The following is a 22,255-nucleotide window of genomic DNA, read 5'->3' on the forward strand; positions in this document are numbered from 1 at the left end:
CGAGCGATGGATATAGTGTCCGTATGTTGCAAGAAATTCCGAAGTAGGTTCCCCAGTAGATAATTGAACCAGCAGTCCAATGCTATGTATGTTGGCACTAGCCTAATGAAATTAAGTTGCAATGCAGATAACATGAAAGCCTCGAAATAAGTAATTCCAAATATCGTGGGTATCTAGTATTCTCAAGGGCCCAGAATGAGCAGACACGCCTTCAACTAAAAGAAATTGTGTCGCTCAACAAAGCCATTGTCGCAAGGATCAATGGCTTTGTTCATGCATGTGTCCGCAAATATTGACGGAAAGGAAGAAAAGTCAGACCTGAGTACCAATCGATACAAGGAATGGGAAGCTAGAAGTTTCGGATCGTCATCTTCCCAGGACTGAGGAAAGAGGCTTAGTGAACGAGGTTCAAAAGTGGTGGTTAAGACCTAGTCTTTGGCGGCTATTTCCAGGCGCGCTTAGCGCCGTCGCGTCCTCCTTGATTCTCGGACGCGACTCTCTACTGCACCGAGCAAGGCTGAAATAATAGTTCTCTAAAATCTGCCAATCTATGCTTCATTTGAAATGTATGGAGACCTAGGTAATAAGCTTGTGAGTTTTCCCTTCTGCCGCTGGCAGATCTGCTTCCGAGATTGCTCAAACTTCTACAGGTCCAGCATGCCAAACGGACGCAAAAGCTTGAGCATCTTCCTCCCTACCAGACCGAGATCGTACGAGCTGTCACCAGAGAAGTTCGAGACCTAGACAAGGATGTCTCGAACATATTACAAGACTTCAATGGTTCATTCGAGCCGTCTGAGAACCCGGCCACTGCTTGCACGCTTCTAGTTGATCATCTCTGTATGCGCCGGAATAAGAGATGCCTACTTGCGTATCACCGTACTCGGACTGACAAGCTGGAGGAGATGGTATGGAATGGCAGCGATGTTGCGGATCTGGCGGCACAGCAACAGAGGGGTCCAAGTGAAGGCCAGAATGGTGGGGCCGAACTAGGGAATGGAGAGGGGAATAGCAGTAGTTTGAGCCCTGAAGAGGAGGAGTACGTCCGGCAATACAGTGATCTCTTGGCGGCATACAAAGGGCAGTGGACAGATATTGATCTAACGGGAAGCTTGGAGCCTCCCCGAGATCTATTCATTGATGTCCGTGTCCTCAAGGACGCAGGCGAGATTCAGACAGAATACGGGTGAGTGGTCGATATCTCAACACGTGCTGGAAACGTTTACTGATTGGATGGAATAGTACAATAAACCTTACCAAGAATTCGCAATTCTACGTTCGTCAAGGGGATGTTGAGCGGCTCATTGCACAAGGGTATCTGCAGAAACTCAGCTGAAAGACCGGACGTTGAGAGAACCTTGACGGGCGGTTTCCGCATGTGGAAAATATCCGTCGTTAGGATAATTGTGGTCTCGAGTCGACAACATGGGATCGTGGGGGTAATAGACGATCGAGACGTACTTCGCGGATGTGTCAATGGACCCCGAAACTCTCTCCCACAAAGTCCAAACAGAGACCCATTGCGGTTGTTGCCGAATGAATGTGGACTGGTGGATATGATGGCGCAAGGCTACACGGGATACAAGAAAACTCAGCACGTTGCTGCAATTTTTGATCGGAAAGACGCTCGGGAGAAGAAGCGGCCAATGCTTATTGGCAGATCCAAGGGTATGCATCGGGGATAGGTGGAGAGAAGTTCTGCGAGCTAGCGCATGTGAGATGGGTCCCTGCCGTTGTATATCAAATTCAAAAGCTCTCCGCAGCCTCTTCACGGAATGCTCTACTCTCACGTTGCACCAAGAGGTCTCGAGGACAGCGATGTCGTCAATTGGACCCGCATCACGAAGACCTGCTGCCATTCTTTGAAGTTGCGGCGATGGATGTCCGTTCAATTGAGAGGATTGTCCAATCTTCAAGCGTAGTGATGCCATTGCCGGGAATCATCAGGTGCGAGACAGAAATTGCACCACATGTTGGAGCCAGTGGCTGCAGGAAGCCATCGGCGGCTGCATAATGCGGGGATGCTGACTAGCCAGCTCCTCACTGACTGAGGGACATTGGACAACTGCTACGGAGTTTTCTTCCTGGCAAGAGGGGTATTTGCACTGCTGTATGAAGCAAGATCAAAGTATAGGAAACGAGTCAAACCATGTGCAGCATATTGGTGACATGCTATCCACCAGATCGACCCCTCAGAGTTGGTGGCGTGTTGAACATGAATTCGCTAATAGCGAAGCTCCCCTGGCCTGTGAAAATTGTGGCTGCAGGTCGAGAAGAATTTGATGGGTGGCAAGTCGAAACGAGAAACCTCAACGGCTGTGGTGTCACGACATGGACGCTGGAACAAATGACGTTTTCCTCGACTGGTCGTGTGCTCTGCGAACTCCAATCCCTCAAGATGAAGGCATCTCCAACCACATTTTGATAATACAATACCATACGTAAGATAATGATCATTCTGTTTGAACTCTGCTATGAGTTGTGAAGTTTACCTCCTGGCATCGGCCCGCACTGGGCACAGCGACCCAATCTGCCTAGCTTGATGCACCATGGCCTGGTCTGGTCAGGGCTTTTCAACGGGGGCTGCAGGTGGGAGTGGGGCGGCCAAGCAGAAAATATCAGCCTACGACCCTTCGAGTGCGGTACCAGCTGATGACGAGGATTCGACAATTACTGCAAAACTTGAGTCTGCAAGCTTGCCTCTTCCTCTGCCTGAGGGGCTAACGAGTGACGACCCGTCGTTATAAAGTACGGTATACGTTTTAAACAATTTCCTTATCTGACGCCATCGGGGTTCTTCCCGGCTTCCCTCTTCTAGCTGTTCCAATCTTTGGTTCGAACTACCTTTTCTCTGGTCGAAAACCTAGTTTCGTTCTCGACTAGAGTCCCCGGTCCGCTGTGTATCCATTTGTTGTATCCTTTTGTTCTATCTTTCATCCTCAATTCTGGGCTCTAACCCCTCTTCTCTTTGAGGCTCGAATGCGAGTCCAGAGGAACGCTTCTCTGTTGTTGCTGTGAGGGGGAGACCTACCGAAACATGTCACTACCACGTTCAGCCTTTGGTTCGAGACGGAGAGCCCCCTCTCTGAGCTCCCACTCCAGTCCCAGGCACATACCAGGCTCTTCCGACTCCATGGACGGCACCTCTACGACCTCAGATGCGAACTATGGTTCTTTCCGTGGCCGTCCAGAGGTACCATCCGCTCTTCACCCATCTACCGCATCCACCCACCGAGAACCAACGAGATCTTCTGTACATCTCTCATACCGAGCTCCCATAGGCATGTACAATTCTCGCAGATGTTCTCTATGTTCATACACTGATTTGACGACAGCGCCAATCGACAATGCGCAATATGCCCGCAGCGTGCGAGAAGATACCGCTGAGCTAGCTTCCTATGCTCTTTCAGACAGAGCATCAGCCCGCAGCGTTTCCCCTCCACGACACCGTGCGCAGACACAGCTAGAATCATACTTCTCAGGAGGACCAGACACCGAATCAGCTATCAATAGTGAGCCAGAAGGGCTGCACCACCACACTATCCAGGAAGTCTCTGAGACCGTGTCACCCGAGGGTACATCCTCTGATAAGTCACCCGGCACATCTGCGCTCACAAGCATGCTTAAGCGTTCACCACCGAATACTCTCCCCAAGGACGGGTCAAGATCCAGCAATGGTTTTATTGATGGAAGCACGGATGCGGATACCGAGGAGGATGATATGCAACGACGTTTGATCATGACTGCCAATGGAGTAAAGATAGATCCGTCTGAGCGGACACCACTGTTGAAGCAAAGATCCGTTGAGACTCATCACCCTGACTGGATTCGAGGAGAGCAAGATGTTGAAGGCCAAGTCAATCGACGCCCACCGACGTGGCCAAAGCTACATAATATTGTACTGTGGCCGACGGAAAAGGGTGTAGGTGTTCTAAGGACCATTGTGAATCCTAAAGCCTGGGACAGAAAAGCCATAGTCCAGCATGCCGTACTAGAGCCTGTCAGTTGTCTGCCTGCAGTGGTCCTTGGCCTGTTATTGAATGTACTTGATGCTCTGTCTTACGGTACGTCCTCACCCATTCCTCGCTAAAGACCCCTTTTCTGCCCAGTCGTATCAATCGCTTCACCGACATGTCACAACCTGCTCTGCATACGCTGCAGCACACCAAATACTAACGTATTGATTCATCTAGGAATGATTCTCTTCCCACTCGGACAAAGTATCTTCGAGAAACTTGGTTCAGCCGGCATATCTATGTTTTACATGTCTTGCATTGTCTCACAACTGGTATACTCTTGCGGAGGAAGTGGATTCAAGGGCGTTATCGGCTCTGAAATGGTTCGTGCCTTCATGTTAATATTGTCCATTGCACTAACAACAGCTAGATCGAAGTAGTCCCCTTCTTCCACAAGATGGCCTTCATGATCATGGCTACCGTCGGAGAAGAAAATCCGCAAGCGGTCATCGCGACCACAATCACATCGTACGCCATCAGCTCCATCCTCACAGGTTTAGTTTTCTTCTTGATGGGAGTCTGCGGGTTCGGATACATCGTTGGCTTCATTCCAAGACACATCCTCATTGGATGCATCGGAGGTGTGGGATGGTTTCTAATCGCTACAGGCTTTGAAGTAACTGCTGTCCTGGATGGCAATTTGGAATACAACATACCCACATTGAAGAAGCTGTTTACTCCCGACACTTTGGTCTTGTGGCTCATTCCATTTATTCTTGCTGTTGTCCTTTACTGGTCGCAGCATAAGATCACATCGAAGTACTACTTACCTACGTACATCTTGACTATTCCAGCAATCTTCTACTTCTTCGTTCTGTCTACGGACCAATTGGATATCGGCAACTTACGAAACACTGGTTGGATCTTCGATGGCCCAGACGCTGGAGAACCATGGTGGTACTTCTATACTTTATATGGTAAGAACTCCTTACCGCATCTGTGATTCTCAGCTAATCTTCATAGATTTCAAACTCGTTCATTGGGGTGCGGTAGCAGAGACCATCCCTACCATGTTTGCTTTGACATTTTTTGGTATCCTACACGTGCCTATCAACGTCCCAGCTCTTGCTTTCAATATTGGGGAAGACAACCTGGACTTGGATAGAGAACTTATCGCCCACGGGGTATCAAATGCTCTATCTGGTTTCGTGGGTAGCATTCAGAACTATTTGGTATACACCAATAGTGTTCTATTCATAAGAACTGGTGGAAATAGTCGACTAGCAGGCATTCTCCTGGCTATATTTACCTTTGGTGTCATGATCATCGGACCAGTAACGATTGGCTTCATTCCTAGAATGATGGTAGGGGTTCTTATCTTCGTGTTGGGCTTCGAGCTTCTTCTCGAGGCACTCTGGCTACCTCGGAAGAAGCTCAAGTCTTTGGAATACTGGACTGTATGTTGTCTCTCAGCCCCTATAATCATCATGCTAATAAATCACAGGTTGTTGCTATTGTACTTATCATGGGGATTTACGACTTTGTGGTCGGTATTGGCGTTGGTATCCTCCTCGCTTTCGTTTCGCTCGTGTTCCAAACATCAAGAGTTCCAGCAGTCCGCGCATCTTACTCTGGAGAAATTGCTGGGTCGACTGTCCGCAGAAATCCCGTACAATACCGGTACCTACGTGATGTCGGCTCACAGATTCACGTCACCAAACTCGCAGGCTATCTTTTCTTTGGCACAATTGTTAGTGTCGAAGAACGCATACGAGGGCTGATCGAAGATGAGGCATTTTACGAACGGCCAATACGCTTCCTGGTTTTCGACTTGGCACATGTTACTGGGATCGACTATTCAGCTGCTGAGGCATTTAATCGTCTCAACAGACTGTTTAGCAGGAAAGGGGTGACTTTGGTCATGAGCGGGGTTAACGAAGAGGGCCCGCTGGGTTTGGGTCTTCGAGCTGTGGGTCTGGGCGAAGATGGCAATGAAGTCAAATTGTTTGCAGACCTCAACTCGGCATTGGAGAGCTGCGAGAATGAGCTATTAAAGACTTTCTACGCTAGCAAAGAAGCACGCACCAGCCGCAATGCTCCATCGGCCCACCTCGATGTTCCAGGGCAAGGAAAGGTGGTCTCGCACACTATCGACACACAATTCAGCTCTCCACGACGGAGCCAACTTCATCGAGTAGCAACGACTGCTCTGGATGAAGGTCCCCCAGAGTCGCGATACAACAACTTCAAGGAGCCACTTCGACTGATATTGCAAACTTTTCAGGGTCTTACAGACAAGAACGAAGATTTCTGGTTTCGAGCAGTTCCTTTCTTCACTAGGAAAGAGTACCTTGCAGGCACTATTCTCTTCAGAACTGGTGACTCGGCTGATGGCTTTTATCTGGTGGAACAAGGTATCCTCCGTGCAGACTACGAACTTCCGCAAGGCCGATATTTTGAAAGCATTGTCGCAGGAACGACCTGTGGAGAGCTCCCATTCTTTTCCGAGACTGAGCGCACGGCTGTCGTGCATGCTGAGCGCGACTGCGTGACATGGCTCATGGACAGAGACAACTGGGAACGACTGCGAACGAGCGAGCCGGATGTAGCATCAGAGCTACTTCGCATTTCATTGAAACTCACCAGCGAGAGGATGACGAACATCACCTCTTATGTTTTGACCACCGCTGGTTGATCTTGTATATCAAACTATCAAATGGGTATATGGGCAGCATTGGGTGGACGTTATTCGATGAGCATAGGCGGACGGCAAGGAAGGGGCATTCTTGCATTGCGTGGAGTCCTTGGATTGGAAAAGTCACATTCCTCTTGGCATACTTGCGTGTACAGTTAATGTCAAGATACCTAGGTCGATGGATCTCAAATCGATAGCTTCGAAGCATCTTGCTTCCTCATTGTCAAATCGTTGTGGCCTTTTCACGTGATGGTTTTGTCAGCCACGGAATGGCACCGCGCTTGACTCTCATTCGTTGCGTAAGCACACTCACTTTATAAATCAGAGGTAACGACTTTCACCCTATCTACTCGCACTCGAAAGTCGAATCGTTGGCGACCAAGTGGGACATCAGATGCGGAATTAGTGTACAGCATGAAATTGTGCTTTGAGCTTTCGATTTGTCAAGTTGCGGAATGATGAAGCTGCTCAAAGTCTGAGTATAAGTAGGGACTTGAGCCTATGTCCATGTCTATCCATCATTCAATCATTCCAACTCTCATCTAGTCTGATAACCATTGGCATCTTTCGCATAACTAAAACATATCTTGTCTCTGCACTATTTCCCAACATTCAGACCCAGCTGAAGCATCCTTACACTCACCTCAAAATGTCCATGCCAACCTACACAAAAACCTTCCACACCACCACCTACCCCGCCATCTCTCCCCTCCTCCCTTCCCTCTCAACCGCAAGAAAAGTAGTCCTCCTAACCGGCGGCGGCTCCAGCATAGCAACCTCAATCGCCCTCTCTTTCGCGGCCTCCGGAAGCAAAGCCATCGTCCTCCTCGGACGAAACACCACCTCCCTACTCTCGAACAAAACCCAAATCGAAACGAAACACCCCTCCACCACCGTCCTCACCTTCGTAGCCGACATAAACGACGAGGCCGCCGTCAACGCAGCATTCACCACCGTCCAGCAACAATTCGGCGGGATCGACATCCTGCTCCAAATCGCCGCCTACTTCCCCGACGGACAACCCATCGCCACGGCTTCCGTCTCGGAATACTTCTCTGGTTTCGAGACGAACGTAAAAGGGAACTTGATTGTTACGCAAGCGTTCCTGAGAACGAGGACGGAGAAGAGGGAAGCGGTGCTGATTCATGTGTCGACGGGAGGGGTGCATTTGCCTGCCATGCCGTTCCCGATTTCTGCTTATATAGCGAGTAAGGCGGCGGCGGCGAAGATGATGGAGTATTTGAGTGTGGAGTTGAAGGAGAAAGGGGTTAGGGTTTTGAATGTGCACCCGGGCATGCTGGACACTGTGCAGGGAATCAAGGCTGCGAGTGCTGGGATGGTGGTTCCTTTCGATGATGGTTAGTTACCTATTCTTCTTTTCACTGCTCGAAAGTTACGTGTGCTAATTGTTTGACAGCTCAATTGTCTGCTGATTTTATGGTCTGGCTTGCTAGTCCCGAGGCAGAGTTCTTGCATGGGAAACTTGTATGGGCCAATTGGGATGTGGATGAGTTGAAGGCTAAGAAGGAGGAGTTGCTGTCTGGACCTGCTTTGACTCTGGGGTTGAATGGCTGGCCTTGACCATTATAACTTGGGAACTTTCCTCAAGGGGCTCTTAACATTCGAATGCTTTTCGTCTTGATTTTTGAAATGTTTGTTTTGCGTCAATGTCTGTGTTGAGATCGCTTTCAATGAGGATGTTTGTGGTCAAAGCAAGAAGAGAATGCGGATAATGTTCAAGTCTATCCCAGCTAACCTAAACTTTTGATTTCCCGGCTTATCGTTGAGACAAATCGTCTAGTGAGTTCTTGTAACTCAGACTAATTTTGGAGTGTCTCGACTTGTGGAATATTTCGGACAATTACCTCCTCTAAATCCTCTTCTCCACATTGAAGCATGTGTTAAACAAATCTCCTCCACGCAAATAGAACTTTGCCTCCCGAATGTTGAACTTTTTCAATCCCCAATTACATTTCCGAACATCGATATCACAAAACTAACAAAAAGCACAACTCTTATTACTTTAATAAAGGGTATCTTTCGTGCAGCCCGGTTAAGCAGGAGCAGCTCCCTTCCAATATTTGCTTGGAACGAAAGGCATTTTCGAAACTTGAGCTTTGCGTTTCTTGCCTCGAACAACAACCTCCACGTTCGTTCCAGATTTGTGGTATCCATCCTTGATGTATCCCATAGCAATATTCTTCCCTAGAGTTGGGCTTGGACATCCACTTGTGATGTTACCGATCTTCTCTCCTTTCTCATCTATAATATCAGCACCTTCTCGTGCTGGTGCTCCCTCCACCACTAAGCCAATTCGGCGTCTATCGAGTCCGCTTCCACCTTTGCTCTTTGGTGTCAATTGACTTAAGATGATGTCTGAGCCATGAAATCCTCCGCCTGTCCTTCTGTCCTTGCCGATGACCCAGGAAAGAGCACCTTCACCCGGTGTGATGGATTCATCCAGATCATGACCATAAAGACACATGCCAGCCTCTAGTCTCAAGCTGTCTCTGGCTCCTAGTCCTGCAAGCTGCAACTTTGCTGGCGTTGCAGTTTGCAACAAGGCTTCCGTCACAGCCACAGTCTCCGCTGGTGGAATCGACATCTCAAAGCCATCTTCTCCGGTATAACCTCCACGACTAACCAGCAGGGGGCTCGAGGTCTCTCCTCCTAGGAGCTTAACCTTGACGAATTTCGACTGTCCAAAGAATAGCTCTTTGATCTTCACCTCTTCGGGCTCTACCAGGATATGGGAGAGGACCTCCTCGCTCAACGGTCCCTGCAAGGCAACCAACCCCCAATCCTCGAGCACTTCCCACTCCACATTTGCTCCGCCCCCATTCTTAAACTCCTCCAATTGCGCCTCGAAGTATTTCAAATCCTTCTCCCTACATCCTGCATTCGTGACCACGTAGAACAATTCAGGCCCAAGTCTTGTGAGAATCGTATCATCTACAATCCCTCCGGTAACAGGCAAGAGCAATGTACTCAACCCACTCTGGTGTATCCCCAACCCTGAAATGCCCGCAGGTGTAATTTTTTCTAAGAAAGCATTCACACCCGGGCCAGAGAATCTGTGCTGAACCATATGACTGACATCAAAGAGCGAAGCATGGCTGCGAGTGAAGTGGTGCGAATCGCCGACAGAGAGGGAAGAGTATTGGACTGGCATATGAAAACCGCCGAACGGGACCATCTTCCCACCGTGAGCAACATGAAGGTCATACAGAGGAGTTTTGCGAAGGTCTGAACCAGCAGAGGATGATGAGGCATGGCGGATTGAGGCACTGAGTCGTGGAGCAACTCGCAATTGTCGTGAAGCTGGGATATCGGCGTAGGAGGGGAAGTAGGATGAAGCAGCCGGGCGTTGAACAGTTGTCGAGAGGGCGCGTGCGGATCGTGGAATGGAGCTGCGCACTGTGAGTGCGTCCCTTACACTCGCTGCAGCTCTAAGTCGCTTCATTTTGAGTCAATTGGTTCTGTAGTGTAAAAGAGGTAGTATGAGGATTAAAAAGTTGATAGTGAAGCTCTTCGGTTATCGTCGGAAGTGGGGGTTTACCAAGGTAGTTTCCGCTTTTGGCCCTCACTGCATTTTAGAGAAGACATGAAGAAGGGCGAGTTTGAAAATTAGGATTCCACTTTCTACTCTAACATCATAGCATTGGATGCCAATGCTCGTCAAAAAAGGTATGTAGACGAAAGCCCCATAGCAAGCTAAACCGAGCCCCTGCTGTGAAATGATAATACAGCTCCAGAATCTCTATCATCCATCCGTCCCTCATCATGGCATCCCTCACTTCGTTTCAAAGCTATACCTCAACCAGCCTGACAAAGCATTCAAGCTTTCCCATCTGACTGCCTCATTTGGCTCCTGCATCAATTCCATAACTCTTGTCTTCAGACCCAGCTTTTCCAATTGATACCTCTTTTCGGGTACTTCCTTGACGAGACATCCTACATCATTGCATGCAATAGCAAGAACTTGCTTGTCCTGGTCCCAGGGCTTGCTCATGATCTCTGCAAGCTTTTTAGGCAATTCGCCCTTCTCATGCTCGAGAATTCTGCGAGCATTCTCGGCCCAGAAGGTGGGGTTGCGGTGGGGTGGAGACCATCGCAGATGTCCCGAGTTTACTTCAGCAGCATATTCGTCGAATGTAGTCTGCGTCTTGGTATATTCATCTAGCATGTCCGTCAGGTTTTGGAGGTCCTCGAGGAGGTCTGGATCTGAAAGGTGGCGGCCTGTTATGTTCTGAAGCAGTGATGGAATACGGGCAAGAACAGCAGTGGGCAGTAGACTATCTCTGTTCGTTGAGAGAAGATTGTACAATGTAGATATGAGGAGTCTCGTTGTCTTCTCCTTTGGCGACAACTTGAGAAGCTGTGCGTAGAGAGGTATGATATCGTACTCGCTGTCACAGATTAGCCTCCATTTGTTAGCGTTTAGGTCATTAAACCTACTCTTCAAGCCCCTCTCCAACTGTAGCTCCCTCAAAGCTGAGCTGCCAAAGGACCAACAAAACGTGATACAGTAATTGTAGACCAACCCCACCTCCAAGGCTACCTTCAGGTCCACTTCGTACGCTGGCAGTACCGTTCCACAAGGTCGAGCTCGAGTCACCACTTTGTACGCCTGCTGCAGCTCGTAATATATCCATCAATGGGCCAACAGTCTCTGTTCTTTGATCCCAGAACAGTTGCCTTGACTGCTTTCCCCTCAATAACGCAGAATATTGAAGCACTGCGATGTCCTGAAGGCCTCCATCGGTTTGTTTGGTCAAGGTCGACAAGTATGAGAAGAGACCAGGTAGTGCCTTCGATTCTTTGCCCGTCAAGATTGGAGCGCCAGCAATCATGCTTGCAAGAACCGTCGACGTAAGGAGAGGTATTGGGCTTTCAGGGTCGTTGGACTGCGTGAGAAGAGGCATGAAGGAGCTATAAGGGTCGGGATGTTCAGAAAGAGCTTTCGCAAGTGTTGCAATGCCTAGATAGTAGCTTAGTAACCTCTGAGAAAATAGGACAGCCAGACAAACCATCCAGCAAATCCTTCAGCAGAACCAAGATGTACTGAACCACGTCTGCACGTCTCGCAGCCGATTCCAAGACACTTAGCTTTCCTTGAGCACCCACGAACAATGCCCGGTACCCATCCAAATTACCTTCCACTACTTGTTTCCTCTGCTCCTTCCTGACCTTATCCACGGCGCGAATCTTGCTCAATTGATCATCGCTGATCGTACCAGCTCGCACAGCTCCATCCCAGGGAATAGGTCGGCTGCGGATGTTGTTCTGGAGCGACGAAAGATATGGAGGTGGATCGAGAGACATCGTAGGTGACTTGCTCAGCTCCTCCAATGGCAGAAGTTTCCGGAGCAAGCTTGCTGGCTGTGAGTTTGACTAGGAACTGAATACTGTGTTGATGAAGCTCTTATCGAGGAAGTCGCTAAAGACTAGCTTCATATCGGCAAGGATGTCTCACAATGGAGTGGATCGTGACTTTCACCTCGAACCACTATCATGTGCATCAAGTTAAGAAGCTGATTTCTAGTTTTTGAGGATTTATGTTCTACGCATGGTTCTTTCTAGAAGAATCTTATGATCCATCAAGTCATTCAGACGAACAATATCACGAAGTTAGGCTCTTAGTCTTTTGGCTCAACATACTTGGCTATTGTTATGTTCCAAACCAATCACTCGAATCACAAGATTTTTATGAAGTCGTTCCCATTTTGTGGTCTGCAAATATATGTACAATGGTGCTAGTACCATAAACAATGCTCTCCTTGTGGCCAACCGCATCAAATTGCAGGTGAAGGCACGCTGCAAGTGTTTCTCAGTAGGCAGTTCTGACGGTCTGGGAGCGTAAAACAAAGATGCAAGCCAGACGCCAGACTACCCGAAGAAGCACAGAGACGCCAGACCGATGAAGAGTGAAAATAAAAAAAATAATGCAGCACCCGCAGCAGACTCAAACAGAAACTGAGACCGCGATATTTTTCCATAGCATCCCTCAAGCACGAGATCGAAATGATTCGGCGAGGCAAACATAGATGAATCGCAGTCTCCAAACAGTCATCCATCTATCATAATGTCGGTTCGTATCCCATCCCATCCAATAATGCATTCAGGGTATCCAGCGAGAGCAAGGTGAAGCCATTCATGTATGGATAATTCGTAAGAGTAGGATCTCTATCGAGCAGCGTCAAGTGGAACAGACACATCGATGTCGAGGTCAGCGGCGTTCTTCTTGGCCCACTGTCTGGTGAGAATGGATGCTTTGAACGTCAGATCATTGTCAAAGTTTCATGAGGTGATTACGTACCCTTGAGGAACTTCTTGCTTGCATACTTCTTGAAGAAGGCTTCGTGAGTGACAGGACGAGCAAGGTAATCGACCATAAGTCTGAATACAGGTTCAATCTCTTCCTCATCATAGCCAGCATAGTGACTCAGGGTGACATCCTATTATGTCTTGTCAGTAAAAGTGGCAGTCATACAATGAACTCAAACGTACCCACTCTCCTCGCTCAAGAATCTTACGAGCAAGGTACATGGCAGCGGCGGCAATATGACTCGGCAAGTAGTCCATAAATCGGTGGTCAAGCAAGCTGATCTCCATCAGGTACTTGCCAAGGGTACGTGTTTGAATGTCATAGTTATCGGCCTTCGAGATACGGCGGAGGAAGTTCATAGGGTTGGGATAGCTGAGGTCGTAGTTGAGAGCAGTGAGGACATATCGCTCGGCACTGAGAATCTCAGCCTCGGTGAAGCCATCATCAGCAACGTGACGGAAGTTGGCGACGTGAGGAGAGAGAACCTCTTCGTACTTGGAGGCGATGAACATGGCGGTGACACCAACGAGTTGGAGACGGTCAAGTTGAACGACTTTGGTGGAGAGGAAGCGGTCGATAATATTGACGGCAAGGAAGAGTGTCTCAGGGAGAAGGTGGAAACGGGTGTGAACCTCGATCAGCCAGTCGACAAGAATACCACGCATCTTCCACTCCAAGTCCTCTTGATGTTCCATGTAATCAGCGTTGGGTCGCGTAGCAATCTCTAGCTCCTTCAAATAATTGAAGATATCCACGACGTATTCAGCCACCATCAAGGGATCGTCCATGTCCTCTCTGTCCAAATCCTCAACACCATCAGCGAAAGCTTGCTTGATTGACTTCTTCTCGGCGACTTCTGGCTCTACCATGTACTCTTGGGTCTCCTCGACGGTAACTCTCTGTTGCTCAATGTGGATCTTCTTTCTTGACGGTTGTTCATCTTCGGCCGGAGTCTCCTCTTTGATCATCGTACTTGAGGTTGAGCTTGTCTTTCGCTTCCCGGCCAAGACACCGGAGCCGGTACGCTTCACTTCTGCCTTCTTGTTCGTATCCTTGGTACTGAGTGCAGATCTTGAGGAGTTTGTACGCGACAGGTTCTGGTTCTTCTGAACACCGGTTGGTTGTGCGGCCTTCGACGCCAATCCAGCCTTGCCCAAGTTCTTCTTTCCTTCGACTATCTCACCCTTCGTGACATTGCTCACATCTCCTAAGGCAGAACGCTTTCGGACTTGTTGGGTGTTGACGGCGACCTTCTTGGATTGAAGTGGCTTCTTGGCACCGACTGCAGAATCTTCACTGAACGCGGCTGACTTCGACCTAGTCAGACGTGTTGTTCCCACGGCACTATTCTCATCGTTCTCATTCGTGACAGCTCTACGGCTGCCGGCACGGTTCTATAGTTCACTGTGATTAGTACTTGTATACGTGAAAAACTGTCTTTCAGACGCGACGAGACATCGTGTATAGATGTGTAGTGAATATACTCACAGGAGGCATGGTTCGTTTGTGTGGTATTAAGGATTATGCTGGTGTATGAGGTAGAAGTTCGGAGGCTGTATTGGAGTTAGTAAGACGCGGTATGGAGGTGGTGCAAGACCGCGTATAGAATGTGATGCAAGCTCATCATGGACGCGACTGGACCAGATATAGCACAGTAGAAGTGTATGAATACATACATGAAGTAAATGAAGACAATGAAAGCCTCGAGGGTACAATTGATGTTGTCTCGAGGGTGTCTTGCACCAGTATCAACAATGTTGACAGTGGTGTCTGTGACTCGATGAAGACGTGCACGAGTACTCAAGGTGTCACGAAGGACATGAGATGCTGGACGATGGCGAGGGTAGGATCGTGTTTGGTGTTGAGGGTTTGTAGAAGTAGTGTTGTGGTTTGAAGAAGAGGTACAAAAGCGTGAGGAAGACCAAGATGTTGTGTGGGTCGAGGTGGGTGCGAGTCTAGCGCGACTGCTATGATCCCTGCCAGACGCAAAATATTCGCGTGAGCTTCCAAGCAAGGGAGATTTATTTCGTGAATAGAAGGTAAGAGCAAGAGGGTCTGTAATGAAGAAGTATTTAGACAAAAACAATTCTTGGGATCACTGAATGTTTTTTGTTCTTTCGTCCGAGGGGAAAATGTTGAAAAGTGGTGATCCCTTGCTTGCAGTTGCTTGAGCTGTTGTTGACTAGCAACTGCAGAGCAACAGACTTGAAGTGGCTGAACGCGAATGTCCCAACCGACAACACTTATTTTACTTGGCAAAAGAATTACTATTCAACAACAATTATTTTGATTGATAAACTGGACGAGGAGAGAGAACGAAATCTGAAGGTCAAATGTACCGGCTTTCTAGGTATTTTCAATACAAAATCTTGCCAATAATGTACTTCAAAAGCTGAGGACAATACAATTTGCTTGGTCCGTGCGTCCGAACAGGAGTGTGGCTAGAAACCCAAACTAATTTGGGCCTAGAACCAGAATTTCCAAAGACATCAGATATCGAATTCGAGGAGCACCACAAAATTCCATCTCCTGCCACCGACTCATCACGCTCCGGCAGATTGGCCAATTGAGGCTGGGAGAGATGCTACAACCAAGGTTACTGCTGAGGCAGTCCCGGACAGCTTCTTGCAAGTTTGTCTCGAAGAGAAGCTCTCTTCCTCGTCACTATGCAACAATCGTCGAGCCTGTCCGGGCAGCACCTCCAACAGGAGCAGCAGCAACATCTGGCTTCGCACCGCCTGCAACATTGGATGAGGGAAATGCCACCTTTATGATGCGAACATACAAGCCACGAACTCCCGGTGTACGACATCTCAAACGACCGATCAATGACCATCTTTGGAAAGGAAGACCATTTCTTCCCTTGACATTCGCAAAGAAGGGTCATGGAAAGGGAGGAAGAAACAATAGCGGTCGAGTCACGATAAGACATCGAGGAGGTGGACACAAGAGGAGAATAAGGACTGTAGATTTCCTGCGTATGGCACCTGGAAAGCACACCGTTGAGCGAATTGAGCATGACCCAGGACGAAGCGCACACATTGCATTGCTCAACGAAGAAGCTACAGGGAGAAAAAGCTATATAGTGGCCGCAGAGGGCATGCGAGCAGGAGATGTCGTTCAGAGCTATCGAGCTGGCATACCCCGAGATCTGCTGGAAAGTATGGGTGGAGTGGTCGATCCGGGTGTGTTAGCAGCAAAGACTGCTTGGCGTGGGAATTGTCTGCCGCTTCACATGATTCCTATTGGAACCATCATTTACAATGTTGGTTCCACGAAGGGAAAGGGAGCTGTCTTCTGTAGAAGCGCAGGTACATATGCCACTGTTGTATCGAAGGACGACGAGACGACTCAGGGTGGGAACAAGTATGTCAATGTACGGCTTCAGAGCGGCGAGATTCGGAAAGTGAGCAAAGATGCATGTGCTACCATCGGAGTGGCTAGCAACCCTCACTACCAGCATCGACAACTGGGTAAGGCGGGACGTAGTCGATGGTTGAATATTCGCCCCACAGTTCGAGGTCTTGCAATGAATGCTGGTAAGAAGCCCCTACATCAGGTTAGGATCAGCTTCAGAGACTGACAACAACACAGCTGATCATCCGCACGGTGGTGGAAGAGGAAAGTCCAAGGGTAACGTTAACCCTGTCAGCCCGTGGGGTATGCCGGTAAGTTTGCTCACACTCATATTGTTTGCGCGCAAAGCTTACACAGAAGTAGGCCAAAGGAGGTTATAAGACTCGCAAGGTCAGGAAGCCCAATAAGTGGGTTGTAACAGCGCGAGAGAGGAATCACGGAAAGCGCAGAGTCAAGTAGACAAAGGAGCGCATGCAGGAAACAGCTAGAGGTGATCTACATCACCCGAAGCTACATGTACAAAACAAAAAAGATAAGGCATATACTAGAATATTGTGGATAATGTACAAATATGTGCAATGTTCCCTCCCAGAAATTGTTCTTCTACCGAATTTCCAATGCGATCGCAGCGCAAACTCGAAAGGTATTCACTGCTCTCGCTTATCCCCGCTAAACACCCCCCCTTTTGACTTTGCAAATTCCTTGAAGATTCACCCATTTTCATCTCAATTTCTTTTTCTTCTAGTATATTAGCCTTGAAGCCAACTAGGTCGGTAAAGGGATCTGCAATAGGCAATCTGCCCCTATTTCTACAGTCTTGTATCGGAAGCACCGTGATAGGCCTTTCTACGAAGCCAAGTCGGGTCATCATCTTCTCGAACTCCCACCAATAACCTCCAGATTTAAACCTTCCTTTTCCCCTCAAGTGTCATAGCCACCACAACGGGAGCACGTAACTGTAACCTCAGTCCTTGCAACCTAAATCAAAGCCACAATCAGTTGCTAGCTCCTATTACTACCATGACATAGTTATCTGTTCACACTCATACTATCATCAGTGGCTTCGATATCCCAACGTCTTCTCTGCATATGAGGGCTTCGCGTCGAGTTGCTACCTTCCCAACCGTCTTGATGCAAGTCTTCGGGCGGAAATAGGAAGATGATTCGCAACGTGGAAAGGCAAGGATATCATCATGTGAGGGCTGCATGCATGCATCGATGGGAATCGAGACCTGGGAACGAAATCTTGGGAGTCCCCAGAAACTGTTTGCTCCCGCACATTTGCATGTGCATGGAAGCACAGCAACCACAACCAGGGGACGTGCTTCTAGAAATAGCAACGTATCACGAGTCTCCAGCTTTTGATGTTCAAGGGTGTTTCATTCGATATTGGTGTTTCTACCTAGAGTGGGACAGTCCCGTCCAAAGCCTGCCCAAGGAATAGTTGAGTTCATGCCCAATCCATTGTTGTTGTACAACCCATTTCCAATCATCACGAGTAACGCCAGTCTCCAATCCTTCCAATCGAGACAGAAACGAATGGTATCATACACATACAAACACCAAAGCCATGTACTGTACCTGTATGCATGTATTAATGCCTAGAGAAGAAGGTTCATCCCTTTCATGCCCACCAGCAGAGTACCAAAACCTTAAATGTGAACTTATATTCGGGAAGGAGATTCGTGCCAAACGCCTGTTCCCATCACCTTGCTGAGTTCGTGACATCAAGCCCATGTTGATGAAATAAGAGATATTGAGTTGAGAGTATGTTTTAAGAACCGGCTTCCCAGCCAATATCCCTAGTTATTATTAGCAAGCAGATCTGCAACGAGGATGCGAATAAATTACATTGGATCCATGGGACCCAATCCCATTAGCTGTCTGAACACCCCCTCGCCTACGGGAGTCAAGCCCGTGTTTGTTTGGTTGCTCATTTCCCAGCCACTTGGAACATCAAAACCTCTTCCAGGTGTTTCCGGCATAGAAAATTCGTTGCCTGGCGTCATGCCCGTACTCGGGACGATACCGGTATAATCCGGCGCTCCAGAGAAGAATGAAGACATTGCTCTCCCATCTGTAGTTGGAACACGACTTTGCTGAGAGGCTGGGCTAGTCGAGAAAGATGTTGCACCGGAGCCAGCCTGTCCATTCTGAAGATTCGAGCGTGTGTCCGAAGGCGTAGAAGCGTTTGGAGTCGGACGATTCGAGCTCGACTGCGTAGTGTCAGGAGATAAACCCGAATCTGCCCCCGTGCTGTTGTCGCTAGGACCGTAACCACTTCCGTTGACGTCTCTGGTAGGATAATTTGGTTGTGGGATATCACCTAGGGCAAGACCTTGAAGTGTTCGCTGTACGTGATCCCCGTGTTTCCCACTTTGATCGATGGGCATCCAATTTGGGTGTTCACCGAAGCTGTCGTTGCGCGGAACAGATGATGACGCCGATGTTGGGTCGCCTTCTTGATTGCTAGTAGCAGGAGCCCTATCATCCATAGCTGTCCCATCATCCTCAACCGACCTCATAAATAAACACTCGTTGGTTTGTTTGGGCAGACCGGTTTGAAAGCCATGATTCACGATTCGAGGTGCCTTTGCACTGGAAATCCCAAGCTGTATGCCGTCAATCAGAGCTTCAAGAATGGTATAGATGGATAGTAGCTTACATTGTCTTCACTGTATGCAAACACTGACTTGTACTTTGCGTTTCGCATACCGAGACCTTCAAGATCCACATCAAGTTGGACTAAGAATGATTCGGTCAAAGGATTCTTCTTCTTTAGCGCATTCATGGCAGAGAGGAGAAATCGAAGGGAATCTCCCGTCTGGCTGTCGTCGGGGCGACTCTTCAAATACTGCACGAAGACGCGGGCAGCTACGTATAGACAAAATGAGATGAAGGGGTTCATCTGTAAATAATTAGAGCCTGCACAAAAACTATGTATGATAAGAAAACTTACAGATGACAAGTCCATATGAGAAATCATTCGCATAATGCTTGCAATCTCGTTCGCTGCCGTGATGCAACGAATTTTGCTTTCAGCGCTAATAGAAGCAGGAAGCTTGTTCTTATCGGCCTTGTAAATGGCAGCTTGGTGGAGACAGATGGTTGAGGTATGGATATTCATATTCGTGAAAATGATATTGGGACTCGCTAGCCCGTTGGGCAGTTTGAGATGAGATGGCATAGATAATGATGTGTTGAGAAGAATGTTGTCCATATTTCTATGGCGTTTCCAGAATTCGCCATTCAGATCATGGTCTTTCTCGTCAGCATCTGGACGATGCAAATGAATCAGGTTTCGTCCGAAAAGGCACGCCATTAAAACTACTCCTCCAAAGGGCGAAAGCTTGGAAGCTCCAGTAGGACTCATCGATTCAGCGAGTGATAAGGTGCGTTCCGGCTTGCTCATTTCGAAAGCTTCGTCTGAAGCTGGCATGTCGGTAAGAATGTCCTTCTCGTCGATAGTCATGGGCCAACCCGTTCCAATACTTGCATATCGGTCCTCGCAGAAAGCCATCCAGAACGTTCGCCTTCTCTCTTCTCGCTCAGTCCAGTCTCGGGGTGCCGGAAGACACATCTTGACATCTAACCCCGCGCCGTCTAACCTATGCAGGCCCATCCTTTCGAAAGTCAGTCCCATCGAGAGATCAAATCAGGAGGCTCCTTTGAGACTTACATTTGACACAATCGAATAGCTGAGCCTGTACTCATCCATGCTCGTGGGAAGTACATCATCTTGAATTCATAAGATGCCAGGAGAGAATGCGTCTGCGCATGAGCGATAGAGATCATATGCTCCCCATGGCCTTTCAAATAGTCGGCCTCCATGTACTTTCGAGCTCTTTGGTAGAAATGATCTCGGAGGTCCATGAATTTTTCGACAACTGATGCAGCTAACGTCCACATAGCGTACCGTAATGCCACAGGAGGACGTTGTCCTGGTGCTCTGAACAACTTTTAGTTCATATTTCATAACAGAGGACTATTATAGCAAAGATACAGCCAACAGGAATATCACAAAGCGTTTGGAGAACGTAGTTCTGGTTATGAAGCTAGCATATGACGATAAAATAGCACGGTAATTCCAGAAAAGCAGCTTGACGAAACAAGGGGATCGCATATGACTATGAACAGGTTTACATACAAATTCATGGCCGCCAAGTATCGATACTTGTGGATCATAGGTAGTGAAGGATGGATCTTGTCGAAGTATATCTGATGTCTGAACATAGAATATAAGCAGGTGTTCCTTCAGGATTCCATTGAAAACATACAATTCATCGATGGTGTCTTGAGGAGGAAGCGGTTCCTCCAACCCAAGTCCAATCATTTCCCAGGTAAATGTGTTGTCATCGATTCCCATACCCATATTCAGATCTGCTGTAAATGCCATGTTGTCAATTGGAGCAGAGGGTGATTCTCCATTGAAACCCCACCGATCCGTATCAACCCCATTTCCAATGTTTAACGCAGTGTTTGAAATATTGAAGTCTCCAGCCGGTACTGAATTGAGGCCAACACCACTGGCATTTCGTTGTCCATTGCCAAAACTTGTTTGTGGTAGTTCTGGTGTCACCACCGCAGGATCTTGAGTTTTGAGAAGCGTTTCGACCTGCTCTATTCACGACACATAAATTAGCACCAGGTAGACATGAACGAGCGGCGCAAGAGGCCTGCAATCGATGAATAACATACTCAATCTCTCCTCTAATGCCTTTACATATCCTCTCTTCGGGCCAGATTTCCTTCGCACCTCATCGTAAGCACAACTATGTCCTAAGCGCGTGCATGTTGAGCAGCTCGGCTTGGTTCCGTCGCATTTGAGCTTCCTCTTCCTACAAATGATACATGCTATTCTCTTCGGTTTTGGCACATTCGAGTCTCCTCCACTTGCTGGATCCGCTGCACCGTTCGCTTCACCGGCTGGACTCCGTGCTCTCTTGTTACGTCCATTGGCTTCTGTCGGCCTCGAAAGATCGTTGAAGTAACCATCTGGTGGACTGTTCGAGCCTGAGGACATGTTCCCGAGTCTTCTAGCAGACTAGAAGTCTGAATTCTCCAGCTTGTATATCTACTCTCCTTCGATCGATTGTGTGTTTGGTTGAGTAGAGATATGCTCTCACGTTCCAGAAGTATTGCTGTTCAAGCAAGCGAAGCTGTGCCGCAATTTAAGTGGCTCCGGACTGTAGTTTCTCGGGCAGCCAGACGGGTGAGAAATCTTCACTTCGTCTTGTCCACGTTTTTGGACGCCCCGATTACATACTTTGCAGCACAAGATCTCGTTGAGTGTGTGAAATTTGAATGGTGGTGGATGGGCGCCCTGCAGAAAGTCGTTGTAGATAAACGGTCGGGGTTCGCTAATGTTGAATACCGATGAATGCTCGAATGATCTCAGTTCTTTTCAGAGCCTGAACTGAGCCTGAGCACTCCTTAGTACTGAGCGGACCCTGTGGCAAAGGAGTTCTGGGGTAGAGGATTTGCCTCAGTTATGAGAATGGGAGGAGTCGACGCGCAAAAAGGAGCTATTGTCTTTGACCAAAAGAGGGTCTGATGATTGTGGCAGTGTTTGGCTCCCAGGGACTGAAAAGCCATGCGGGTTGAGTGATTCAGACAGCGGGCTGATGCATCCGCCCTCAAATGGAGACGAACGGTTGAATGAGGGACACAAGGCACCAGCGCTTTCGAAGCGTTGATTCCGTAAGCCGTGCATCCTCGCATCTTGGGCAACACGGACCCGGCTTGCAATTTGGGCTGTTTGTCACCTCGGCCGGTTCAGCCTCGTGGAGGGGTCTTGACCATTTGCCAATCAAGCAGAGAAGCGGTGAGAGCATGGAACGCGGACAGTTGCGGACATTCGAGTCGGACGAATATCAGGCCGATTATTCCCTGCTCGCATTCGATTACTACTCCTAGTCG

General features: G+C 48.4%; 8 protein-coding genes across 8 annotated transcripts; 4 read left to right on the plus strand and 4 right to left on the minus strand.

Annotated features, from left to right (window-relative positions):
* The first annotated feature begins 515 nt into the window (after nt 1-515).
* On the plus strand, nt 516-1,688 carry LY89DRAFT_442154 (GINS complex, Psf1 component). Its single transcript, XM_018207546.1, has 3 exons — nt 516-591; nt 651-1,186; nt 1,243-1,688. The coding sequence occupies exons 1-3, from the start codon at nt 565-567 to the stop codon at nt 1,334-1,336; spliced, it is 657 nt and encodes a 218-aa protein (XP_018074742.1). The 5' UTR covers nt 516-564; the 3' UTR covers nt 1,337-1,688.
* A 1,349-nt stretch (nt 1,689-3,037) lies between these two features.
* LY89DRAFT_730434 (sulfate transporter family protein-like protein) lies at nt 3,038-6,651 on the plus strand (the record flags this gene model as incomplete). The annotated part of the gene is made up of 5 exons (XM_018219479.1): nt 3,038-4,064; nt 4,194-4,339; nt 4,387-4,933; nt 4,980-5,413; nt 5,461-6,651. The coding sequence occupies 5 exons, from the start codon at nt 3,038-3,040 to the stop codon at nt 6,649-6,651; spliced, it is 3,345 nt and encodes a 1,114-aa protein (XP_018074743.1).
* A 317-nt stretch (nt 6,652-6,968) lies between these two features.
* On the plus strand, nt 6,969-8,468 carry LY89DRAFT_442175 (NAD(P)-binding protein). Its single transcript, XM_018207547.1, has 2 exons — nt 6,969-8,009; nt 8,069-8,468. The coding sequence occupies exons 1-2, from the start codon at nt 7,301-7,303 to the stop codon at nt 8,230-8,232; spliced, it is 873 nt and encodes a 290-aa protein (XP_018074744.1). The 5' UTR covers nt 6,969-7,300; the 3' UTR covers nt 8,233-8,468.
* Nucleotides 8,369-10,156, minus strand: LY89DRAFT_682129 (aminomethyltransferase-like protein). Its single transcript, XM_018214445.1, has one exon. The coding sequence runs from the start codon at nt 10,112-10,114 to the stop codon at nt 8,705-8,707; it is 1,410 nt and encodes a 469-aa protein (XP_018074745.1). The 5' UTR covers nt 10,115-10,156; the 3' UTR covers nt 8,369-8,704.
* Nucleotides 10,157-10,263: 107 nt separating this feature from the next.
* On the minus strand, nt 10,264-12,152 carry LY89DRAFT_639907 (ARM repeat-containing protein). The gene is made up of 3 exons (XM_018211642.1): nt 11,682-12,152; nt 11,110-11,632; nt 10,264-11,060 (listed from the first exon to the last, which is right to left on the minus strand). Exons 1-3 carry the CDS (start codon nt 11,974-11,976, stop codon nt 10,445-10,447), a joined length of 1,434 nt encoding a protein of 477 aa, XP_018074746.1. The 5' UTR covers nt 11,977-12,152; the 3' UTR covers nt 10,264-10,444.
* Nucleotides 12,153-12,628: 476 nt separating this feature from the next.
* LY89DRAFT_442294 (A/B/D/E cyclin) lies at nt 12,629-14,644 on the minus strand. The gene is made up of 4 exons (XM_018207548.1): nt 14,468-14,644; nt 13,162-14,373; nt 12,971-13,109; nt 12,629-12,923 (listed from the first exon to the last, which is right to left on the minus strand). Exons 1-4 carry the CDS (start codon nt 14,474-14,476, stop codon nt 12,838-12,840), a joined length of 1,446 nt encoding a protein of 481 aa, XP_018074747.1. The 5' UTR covers nt 14,477-14,644; the 3' UTR covers nt 12,629-12,837.
* A 591-nt stretch (nt 14,645-15,235) lies between these two features.
* Nucleotides 15,236-16,838, plus strand: LY89DRAFT_442371 (ribosomal protein L2). The gene is made up of 4 exons (XM_018207550.1): nt 15,236-15,394; nt 15,449-16,518; nt 16,574-16,647; nt 16,700-16,838. Exons 2-4 carry the CDS (start codon nt 15,561-15,563, stop codon nt 16,793-16,795), a joined length of 1,128 nt encoding a protein of 375 aa, XP_018074748.1. The 5' UTR covers nt 15,236-15,394; nt 15,449-15,560; the 3' UTR covers nt 16,796-16,838.
* A 1,133-nt stretch (nt 16,839-17,971) lies between these two features.
* On the minus strand, nt 17,972-21,564 carry LY89DRAFT_442332 (fungal-specific transcription factor domain-containing protein). The gene is made up of 8 exons (XM_018207549.1): nt 21,035-21,564; nt 20,614-20,956; nt 20,484-20,561; nt 20,016-20,285; nt 19,296-19,959; nt 19,002-19,244; nt 18,188-18,948; nt 17,972-18,138 (listed from the first exon to the last, which is right to left on the minus strand). Exons 1-8 carry the CDS (start codon nt 21,357-21,359, stop codon nt 18,111-18,113), a joined length of 2,712 nt encoding a protein of 903 aa, XP_018074749.1. The 5' UTR covers nt 21,360-21,564; the 3' UTR covers nt 17,972-18,110.
* Between the last annotated feature and the right edge of the window lie 691 nt (nt 21,565-22,255).

This window comes from Mollisia scopiformis (genome assembly GCF_001500285.1).
Source record: "Mollisia scopiformis unplaced genomic scaffold LY89scaffold_6, whole genome shotgun sequence".
Classification (NCBI taxonomy): Eukaryota; Fungi; Ascomycota; class Leotiomycetes; order Helotiales; family Mollisiaceae; genus Mollisia; species Mollisia scopiformis.

Excerpts from the sequence above, each read along its gene's own strand:
- LY89DRAFT_442154 (XM_018207546.1), top strand. The coding sequence starts at position 565 with ATGTATGGAGACCTAGGTAATAAGCTT. Across the intron at positions 592-650 it reads GAGACCTAGGTAATAAGCTT|GTCCAGCATGCCAAACGGAC; the intron begins GTGAGTTTTCCC and ends AAACTTCTACAG. Across the intron at positions 1,187-1,242 it reads GAGATTCAGACAGAATACGG|TACAATAAACCTTACCAAGA; the intron begins GTGAGTGGTCGA and ends TGGATGGAATAG.
- LY89DRAFT_442175 (XM_018207547.1), top strand. The coding sequence starts at position 7,301 with ATGTCCATGCCAACCTACACAAAAACCTTCCACACCACCACCTACCCC. Across the intron at positions 8,010-8,068 it reads GGTGGTTCCTTTCGATGATG|CTCAATTGTCTGCTGATTTT; the intron begins GTTAGTTACCTA and ends ATTGTTTGACAG.
- LY89DRAFT_682129 (XM_018214445.1), bottom strand. The coding sequence starts at position 10,114 with ATGAAGCGACTTAGAGCTGCAGCGAGTGTAAGGGACGCACTCACAGTG.
- LY89DRAFT_639907 (XM_018211642.1), bottom strand. The coding sequence starts at position 11,976 with ATGTCTCTCGATCCACCTCCATATCTTTCGTCGCTCCAGAACAACATC. Across the intron at positions 11,633-11,681 it reads GCTGAAGGATTTGCTGGATG|GCATTGCAACACTTGCGAAA; the intron begins GTTTGTCTGGCT and ends GCTACTATCTAG. Across the intron at positions 11,061-11,109 it reads GTTGGAGAGGGGCTTGAAGA|CGAGTACGATATCATACCTC; the intron begins GTAGGTTTAATG and ends AATCTGTGACAG.
- LY89DRAFT_442294 (XM_018207548.1), bottom strand. Across the intron at positions 13,110-13,161 it reads TTCTTGAGCGAGGAGAGTGG|GATGTCACCCTGAGTCACTA; the intron begins GTACGTTTGAGT and ends AAGACATAATAG. Across the intron at positions 12,924-12,970 it reads AAGCAAGAAGTTCCTCAAGG|CATCCATTCTCACCAGACAG; the intron begins GTACGTAATCAC and ends TGACGTTCAAAG.
- LY89DRAFT_442371 (XM_018207550.1), top strand. The coding sequence starts at position 15,561 with ATGCTACAACCAAGGTTACTGCTGAGGCAGTCCCGGACAGCTTCTTGC. Across the intron at positions 16,519-16,573 it reads AGGTCTTGCAATGAATGCTG|CTGATCATCCGCACGGTGGT; the intron begins GTAAGAAGCCCC and ends ACAACAACACAG. Across the intron at positions 16,648-16,699 it reads TCAGCCCGTGGGGTATGCCG|GCCAAAGGAGGTTATAAGAC; the intron begins GTAAGTTTGCTC and ends ACACAGAAGTAG.
- LY89DRAFT_442332 (XM_018207549.1), bottom strand. The coding sequence starts at position 21,359 with ATGTCCTCAGGCTCGAACAGTCCACCAGATGGTTACTTCAACGATCTT. Across the intron at positions 19,960-20,015 it reads GCTATTCGATTGTGTCAAAT|GATGGGCCTGCATAGGTTAG; the intron begins GTAAGTCTCAAA and ends GACTTTCGAAAG. Across the intron at positions 19,245-19,295 it reads CTCATATGGACTTGTCATCT|ATGAACCCCTTCATCTCATT; the intron begins GTAAGTTTTCTT and ends AATTATTTACAG.